This window comes from Triticum aestivum, chromosome 5B (genome assembly GCF_018294505.1).
Source record: "Triticum aestivum cultivar Chinese Spring chromosome 5B, IWGSC CS RefSeq v2.1, whole genome shotgun sequence".
Lineage (NCBI taxonomy): Eukaryota > Viridiplantae > Streptophyta > Magnoliopsida > Poales > Poaceae > Triticum > Triticum aestivum.
This window is the reverse complement of record NC_057807.1, coordinates 673,695,462-673,704,500: the sequence shown is the minus strand read 5'-3', so window position 1 is coordinate 673,704,500 and position 9,039 is coordinate 673,695,462. Positions and strand designations below refer to the sequence as shown.

The 9,039-nt window shown below is 53.1% G+C and overlaps 1 protein-coding gene across 1 annotated transcript; it reads left to right on the top strand.

Moving 5' to 3' along the window:
• Positions 1 to 739: 739 nt before the first annotated feature.
• Positions 740 to 1,707, top strand: LOC123117577 (cell number regulator 10). Its single transcript, XM_044538304.1, has 2 exons — positions 740 to 988; positions 1,091 to 1,707. The coding sequence occupies exons 1-2, from the start codon at positions 823 to 825 to the stop codon at positions 1,459 to 1,461; spliced, it is 537 nt and encodes a 178-aa protein (XP_044394239.1). The 5' UTR covers positions 740 to 822; the 3' UTR covers positions 1,462 to 1,707.
• The last annotated feature ends 7,332 nt before the right edge of the window (positions 1,708 to 9,039 follow it).

Sequence of the window (9,039 nt, the reverse complement as noted above, 5' to 3'; positions counted from 1 at the left end):
GGAAGAAAACAAGCGCGCACGTAGGCGAAACTCCCGGCGGCCCATAGTCCTACACCAACGGCCGCCGGTCCAGCTCCAGCACATGCGGCCACCCATGCATGCCCGAATATTTTCCCTGCCCGAATTACACTCCCGTCCCCGTCGTGGTAATACCGCCCTACATTTTCCTTTGGCAAATACGTACTCCCTCCGTTCGAAAATATTTGTCATCAAAATAAATAAAAGCTATGTATCTAGATGTATTTTAGTTTTAGATACATCTTTTTTTGTCCATTTTGATGACAAGTATTTTATTTTCAGACGGAGGGAGTATTTGGTAATTACTCGTGTTTTCTATCTCTAGAACAGATTGAGTGTGATATAATGTTTCTACAGGCACGTGCACCAAGGTGAAGAATTGTTCAGATCAAAAAAGTTACCGAGTCGAGGAGTACCTTTTACCACACGCAGAAGAATTGATCAGATCATGAGTCTAAGCCGTACGGTAGCTTCCAGGCAGCTGGCTGTCACCTTCAACGACGCGTATGCACTGCATACATACGGCTACGTCGGGCCAATGGAGCACCGCTTTGACTTGGCGGCTAATTTTCCCGGTCTAGTGGTTATCGCCAATCAAACGCGGCTGGGTTAATTTACACGCTGAACTGTTCGGGACAGCACACGCATTCCTACCCATCTCCGCCCGGCCACGATCGACCTATATATAAGCACCCCAAGCTTGCTCATTCCCGGTACAAAACAACAGCTAGCTGGCCATCGAGATCACCAACGCACGTACAGAGACCTCATCACGTCTTTCCAGTTCACAGGCCGTTGTCAAGAATGAAGGTGAAGCCCGGCACGGAGCCAGCCACCGGCGTCCCCGTCGGCGGCGCACCCGGCGCCCCTACCGCCTGGTCCTCCACCGGCGTCCCCGTCGGCGGCGCACCCGGCGCCCCCACCGCCTGGTCCTCCGGCCTCTTCGACTGCTTCGACGACTGCGGCCTCTGTACGCCCGCGCACACCATCTTCCTCCACGATACATGTCTTGATCGCCATGAAACATACTCATATCTGAATCTAATACATGTACTATATGATTTGGATGCAGGTTGCTTGACTTGCTGCTGCCCGTGCATCACGTTCGGCAAGGTAGCGGAGATCGTGGACCGGGGTGCTACGTCGTGCGGGACGAGCGGCGCGCTCTACGTGCTGCTGGCGTCGCTCACGGGGTGCCACTGGATCTACTCCTGCACCTACCGCTCCAAGATGCGCGCCCAGTACGCGCTCCCGGACGCGCCCTGCTGCGACTGCTGCGTGCACTACTGCTGCGAGCCCTGCGCGCTCGTCCAGGAGTACAAGGAGCTCAAGGCCCGCGGCTACGACCCCGAGATCGGCTGGCACCTCAACGTCGAGCGCCGCAACGGCGGCGCCGGGGCCGGCGGCGTCAACCCGCCCGGCATGCAGGAGATGGGCCGCTGATCGAACCCGGCTGCTCAATGCCTTGCTCTACGTCTACGTGTGAAGGGAGTATCCATCGAACAAGTCTTCCTTCGTGCTTGGTTTCAGTTCATAATGTGATGTCAGGACCAGAAACGTGTGTATTTTTTTTCTTTGCGATGGCAGAACGTGTGTATGTTAATGTCGCTCTGCATTTCATCATTGTATTTCTATGGCTGGCCACCGGCCGGCCGGCCTCCGGTTTTGAATAAAAATTCGTGTTTGCTATTGCTTATACTACTACAACTGAATAATAATAAGAATTTCAACCGATTCTATAGAGAAGACGAATGCGCAACCCCGTGCTCACGGGGACCGTGGTGTCTCATCGCTAGAGGAGAGTAAGAGCATCTCCACCCGCGTCCCTAAGAGGCCCTCCCCGTCATTTTTTTCGCGCCGGCGCCGAAGAAACGCCCCAATCGCGCCCCCAGGACGCCGAATTCTGCCGGCTCGGCCTGTTTTTGCGCCGATCGCAGGCCGAACCTGGCGCACTGGGGGGCGCTCAGGGGCTTCGGCGCAAGGGAAAAGCGCTCCTGGGGCCACATTGTCAGGCGAAAAGTCAAGACACCCGCCCAGATTCGCCTCCGACCCCCCCCCCCCCCCCCCCCCCGGCGCTAGGCCGCCACCCTGCCGATCCCGCCGCCGTCTACCGCCCACCGCAGCTAGATAGATCATTTCCCGCCGGGAAAAAGAAGAAAGAAGAGGTTTCGCCGAGGCAGCCTCTCCGCCACCGTCCGTGCAACTTTTTCGGCGTTCCGGCCGCGCAGGGCCTGTAAACCAGCGGGTTTGTGCCCACCTCGCCCACAAGGTGTTCAGTGATTTGCCCGGCCCGGCGATGGACTCCGAATATGAGGAGGCGCTCGCGGCGTTGCTGGAGGAGGAAGCCGAAGCCGACGTCCAGGAGTAGGAGTTTCTCATGGTGCTCGCCGCCCTCGCCGGCCTGCTCGCGAGCAGTGAAAAGTCGTGGCGAGGTGGCTCGGCGTCTGGGCGGATGAAAGCAAAGAATCGGCATCGTCTGGAAGGCTACTGCATGCTCTACTCAGACTACTTCGCCGACGCTCCATTGCACGGTGAGAAAACATTTTGGCGCCGTTATCGGATGAGCCGAAAGCTTTTCCTCAGGATTGTTAATTCCATCCGGGAGTTCGACAGCTACTTCAAGTGCAAGATAGATTGCACCGGCACACTTGGACTCACCTCAATCCAAAAGTGCACGACAGCTATGAGGATGCTTGCATACGGAGCTCCCGGTGATTCACTCGACGACTATGGGCGCATGGCCGAGTCCACCATCATTGAGTGTTTCTACAAGTTCTGCAGGGCAGTGGTGGCAGTGTTTGGACCGCAATACTTGCGAACACCCAATGCGGAAGACACTGCTCAGATCCTAGCACAGAATGCAGCAAGAGGATTTTTTGGGATGCTTGGAAGCATCGACTGCATGCATTGGAAATGGGAGAACTGTCCATTTGCTTGGCAGGGGTTGTACAAAGGCGCCAAAGGCGGTTGCAGTGTGGTACTTGAGGCAGTAGCCACACAGGACCTCTGGATTTGGCACTCTTTCTTTGGGATGCCAGGAACTCACAATGGCATCAACGTCCTGCAGTGCTCCCCTGTCTTTGCCAAGCTTGTTGAAGGTCATTCTCATCCGGTGAACTTCAAGGTCAATGGGCGGCAGTACGACAAGGGGTACTATCTAGCTGATGGCATCTATCCGAGATGGTCGACATTTGTGAAGACCATCTCAAATCCTATGCCAGGAGGCAAGAACGCTGGTTTGCGAATGTGCAGGAGGCTTGCAGGAAGGATGTCGAGAGGGCATTTGGTGTGCTCCAATCTCGATTTGCTGTTGTCCGGTTCCTTGCTCAGACCCGGTCGAAAGATTAAATGTGGGAGATCATGACTTGATGTATCATCTTGCACAACATGATCATTGAGAGCGAGCAGGAAAAGCCAGTGTTTGACACTGAACCATATTATAGGTGGGGTCCTCTTGCCCAAGTTGATCACCAGCTACCGGCAACCTGGACCGACTACCTCAATATGCGTCAAGAGATCCGAGACCCACAGGTGCATCAAGAATTGCAACACGATCTGGTGGAGCACCTATGGAGGCTCAAGGGCGAGGCCGGGGCGATGCGGGAATGACGTGTGATGAAACTTGAGTTTTTATTTGTTAAACTATATAATTTGTATTGAACTATTTGATTTATGTGATGAAACACGCGGAAACACGCCGAACCATGCCGAACTATGTGACGAACTAATTGATTTCTATTTGTATGCGAAAATTCACGCCGAAACACGCCGAACCGCGCCGAATATGGGCCGACTCACGCAGATATCGGGTTGTTTTTGGACACAATTGGGCCGAACACTAGGCCAAAATCGACGCCTGGGGGCGACGGCTGGGTGCTCAACCGACCCCAGCGTAGAGTATACCGCCGGCTCACCCCCAGGCCACTCTTTTTCGGCGCCCTAGGGGGCCGAACGGCTGGAGATGCTCTAAGAGAGTCGACGTTGCCCGTACAGGTGCGAGGCATGATCACCGGTGCCGCGGAAGGGGCGGGGGGTTTTAGAGGGACGTCCGAGACTGCAACCGCTCAATAGAGGAGATGACTCGTATTGGACGGGGCAACGAGGCGACGCGATAATGGCAACAACCATGGGTGATGGTTGCAACCTGTTCAGCCGATGCTAGGGAAGGGTAGACCGAGATGGAGGAAGAGGAAGGCGCAGGACTGAGAAAAGGCTGATGATATGAAAAAAAAAAGAACAAAGATGAGAGCACATACGTAGTTTGATGCGCTTATGTATACTCTTTCCTAGGTTAACCATTTTCGCTCATAGGTGCTCCCTAAAACGAAATGTGCTTACTTTTATTATTCTTCAAGGTAAGAGCATCTACAGCCGCAGTTGGCAAATTAGGGCCACCAAACGCCGCGGACGCGCCCGCCACGGACACTTACCGGGCACTCTTCATTTTGCTGCATTTGCACCCGTGTATCTCAAATCCGGCAACTCATATCCATGCAAGACATGAACGTATGAAAACGAACGTACGTAGATCTTCGGAATATCAGCAAATCTAGTTAAATCGGGTAAATTGTAGCATAAACGATCATCAAACAACCCAATGATGCAGTCTTAATCGGACAGTACTCCAAATATACGATTAAAAACTTAATTAAACGGGAAAGGGCAGAGGAAATTACCATTTCCTCGCCGCCCCCTTCCTCTTGCGCGGTCCGCGGTGCTGCTTTGGCCTTTGGTGTAGGTGTCGGCCGCCAGAGGATCGTCGGAGGAGGAGGAGGTTGATCCGTCATCGGAGTCGTCTGACAGCTCCATGTGCTCTCAGCGAGCCACCGGGCGTTCCTGCTCCTGGGTGTGCCTCCTCGCCTTCGCCTTCTTCGTCGCATTCACCGACAGATCGATAGTGAGCCGGAGCGCTTTGGCATTCTTCCATCGTAGCCGTCGCGCATCCGTATCCGCCGTTGTCAGGGACCGCCGAAGGACGGACGCTATGAGCATGTCCTCGGGATCGACCGGCGCACGCGTACGTCGATGAAGCGTCGTCGACGCGTCCGCCATGGCCTCCCTTGCGCGTTGCCACTCATGCTCTGCCCGTGCCTCCGACTTGGGCATCCTCGCCCGACCCGGCGCCGGCGAGGGCACAAGCACCAAACAGTGCATGTGGACCCTCTCTGGAGGTTGAATGGACGAGGTGGCGGCGGGCGGCGTACTTGGAGTGGGACGGAGGTGACGCTCCGACTGGTGTTGCGCGTCGGACGTGAGGGCGCAGAAACGTCACTCGCACTGCTTTGACGGGCGAAGGGGGAAAACGCGTCACTCTGTGAGCTCCCACCGCTGTTTCCGCCTTTATCTAGACGGGAGCGGCGCAGAGCAATGCGGAGAGCGACCGCATCGACGTCGCTCTCGTCGTCGTTGGAGCCGGAGCCACAGCGGCCGTTGGCCATGGATCGGAGTGGGAAGAGGAGAGGACGGATCGGGAAGAGGAGAGGATGGATTGGGAAGAGGAGAGTATGGAAAGAGTAGAGTGCACTAAGAGCATCTCCAACAGCCGCGCTAAAGCGCCGCGCGCAAAAAACCTGTTAGCGCGCGCGCTGCGGCTGGTTTTGCGTGCCCGTCTGCGCTGGCTCCAGCAGCCGCGCTGAAATGCAGCGCGCGCGCCGCTCCAGCAGCGCGCTAAAATGCAGCGCGCGCGACTAGAAATGTATGCATTTTTAAAAGTTGAAATTTTTAAAAAAAAAACTAGATAGATTGCATAGATTAAACCATACAAAGGTATTTTACATCCGAAACATAGATTGCATAAAATAAAAACGACAAACGATAAACATATATTGCATTAACAAAAAAAACTACTCTAAGACGCTATCATCATCACCACTATCATCCTCGGCGGTGTCGTCCGAGGTAGATAGCCAGATGTCCAGCCACCGCTCATCGTTCGGCGTGAAGAACGACCGCCCACCTGCTGCAACGAGGTCGGACTGCGCATTCGCCAACGCCTTCCGCCGACGCCTGTCCAACCGCGACGCGCGACGCCTTTGCGTGTCCTCCTCGCGGCGCCTTGCCCAGTAGGCTTGCTCGTAGGCGACGTCCTCCGGGTGGCGCTGGCGCCAGTCCGTCATGACCCTCTCGTCCTCCTGGGCGACGAGGAGGCGGCGTTGCCGCTCGGCGTGCTCCGCACGGTCTTCCGCCGTGTTCAGACGAGGCAGAGGGGCGAGGTTGAGCGCTTGCTCGAGCGTGTACACATCTTGGAAGTTCATCTGGCCGCGCGGCCGACCTAGGCGCCACGCCGCCGCGTCGTACGCGCGGGCGGCCTGTCGCGCCGTCCCGTACGTGCCGAGGGCGAGTCGGAGTTCGCCAGAGCGTATCTCCGCGGTGTAGCTGCCGTTGGGCCGCAGGCGGACGCCACGGTAGCCGGACGCTCCTTGGCGGCGCGTTGGTGGCGGGGCACTAGAGCGGCGCGTGGCAGAGAGAGAGAGAGGGAGAGGGGAAGAGATGTGCGTGGAGAAGGCGCGTGGCGCGCGCAGCTTTTATAGGCGCGAGCGAAGCGGCGCGCCAAATCTTGCGCGCGAGCTGGTGCCTTTTCGCGCGCGCGCGCAAACGGTTCCCGCGCGCGCTTGTTTCCCGCGGCCGCTGGAGCGCGGCAAACCGTCCCGCGCGCGCTAAAAGCTGCGTTTACCGTGCGCGCGCGTCGTTTGGGGCGACTGTTGGAGATGCTCTAAGGTCTAGGGTTCATCGGATAGGATATATGTGGGGTCGGTGATGGGTCGGGCTAGTCAGGCGGACGCGCCTGCCCCATATCCGTTCCATATTTAGGCTAGACATGAAGGATGCCGGTCAGCCCGAGCGTTTGAGTGCCGTTTGAGGGGACCGTCTGGGTCAAAATTTTATGACCGAACAGTGACCTGACAAACCGTCCGGTTGAGAAGGGTTCGGGACACCCGGCCTGCTGTAAATGCTCTAAAGCAGAGCAGAGCTTGTGCCCAAGCTACTGCCTTCTAATACGGTATTTCTTCCGTACCTTTTTTTTTCTTGAAACCTCTTCCTTGCCTATTTACATGACATACAATCATTCGGACGATCAAATATGTTCAACGAAACGTGAGTTCGCATGACACAAAAATTGTAGAGCAAATTTATAGGCGCCGTGTAAATAGAGCCTGAGGAATTCCTAACCTGGGTGTCCATCCATCATCGTCGTGCCCACGGTCTTCCGTAGTGGATGTCGCTGGTTTCCCTTTTCTAAACTAAATCCAGTTGGCGTGGTTGGGCACATGCAACTGAGGAATTTCCGTCAGCTGACCCGGCGGTGGCGACATTGATTGGTCAACGGGGCGGAGGTTGCCAACTAGTACCCCGTCATCACAGCGTGATAATGGATCACCGAGACATTTACGGATCAGCTTTGAAGATGCCCCAAACAAGCAGGGTTGTACCAACCTCTGATAGGCAGGTCTGGCACGCAACGGGGCGTTCAAGTGGATGAAAGGTCAGCTCGTGCTGCAGTTCTGGATGACGCCGTCCGTGCACGTCAGTAAAATAGTCATATGCCCTGCGCGTGCGCCTCTTCAAAGAAAACGGCCCGGGACCGAGAGTGTATTTTTGGAACCCAGGTGTATTATAGGACCTTATTTTAAATACTTTAAAAATCATATTTAAGATTTCAAAAAATTCTGAAAAAAAATCTATATGATCATATGGATGTATATTACACATGTGTAAAGTTTGGTGATGAAATAAGTAAATATGCAACCTATACAAAAATGACAAAATGGTGATTTCCAAATAGTGAATAATGCATGCACTGTTCATCTTTCCAAAATCACGATTTTGTCATTTTTGTGTAACTCGCATGGTTACTTATTTCAGCATCAAAATTTACACATGCGTAACATACATTTATATAAACATGTTGATTTGTTTTTGGAATTTTTTGGAACTTCAAAATAGCATTTTGGTACAGTTCAAAAAATAGGGCTCCGATGCACGCGGGTTCCAAAGTGACTTTTTGGCCCGGGACCGCCCTTCAACTTCAGCTTGCTAGTTCGCTTCGTCCAATGCCACTGCCGTCAAACAATCAAATCCTAGTTTTTTCTTTCTTTTTGCGGGGAAAGTATTTATATTGCTCAAGTGGTCTTTTTCTTTTCACAGTCAGCCAATACAAAAGGTGAAAGATGATCCGGCCAACACCCCAGCCGACATGATGTGCGTTGTTGAGACCGATCGAGAGCAGCAAGCTGGTGACTTTCTTGACCACCATGCATTGTCGCATGTATCTATTTGCTCAAATTTGCGACCCGCATGGCTGTCAAGATTCTTAATATGGAACCATTAGATGACGGATGACCATTTTTTGCAATATCCGACTAACGAATAATTGTACAATTGATAAGACAAGGGCTGGACTTACTTCCCTCCGCAAACATGTTCTTTGCTCAAGTAATTCAAGGTATGTTTCATTGCTCATTTAGGATGGCTACTGAACCTCTTTCTGAACCAAGGAAGAAATTCTCTATACACGAATAACTTAGTGCTACGTTGCAATTTTCACATATGGATAATTCAGTAACTAAAAAATATTGATTAATCGAGTTGGGAGATGTCCACATCACCAGTCCTATCTCTCATGAATAATTGAGTCATATATCGATGCATATATAGTGTGACTGTGCACTTGCACGTGTGCAACATTCCGAAAGGATAATTCATGGAAACCTAGCGATTTTAGATGTCTATGAACTTCAATATGTGCCATCACGATCTCAACATGATATGGTACTTTGTTTCAGAAAAAAGATTCTACCATGCACGGGATACCCAGTGCATGGCTAAACCGTTCATCTTATAAGAGATACGTGCACCTATCCCCTGTAATCATTTTTTATCTATAGCCATCTGACAACTTTAGGGAGCTAGGCTAGGCTGCAGCAGAGTACTCCCTCCGTTCCGATTTACTTGTCGTGATTTTAGTTCAAACTTGAACTAAAACCATGACGAGTGAATCGGAACGGAGGGAGTACTATGCTA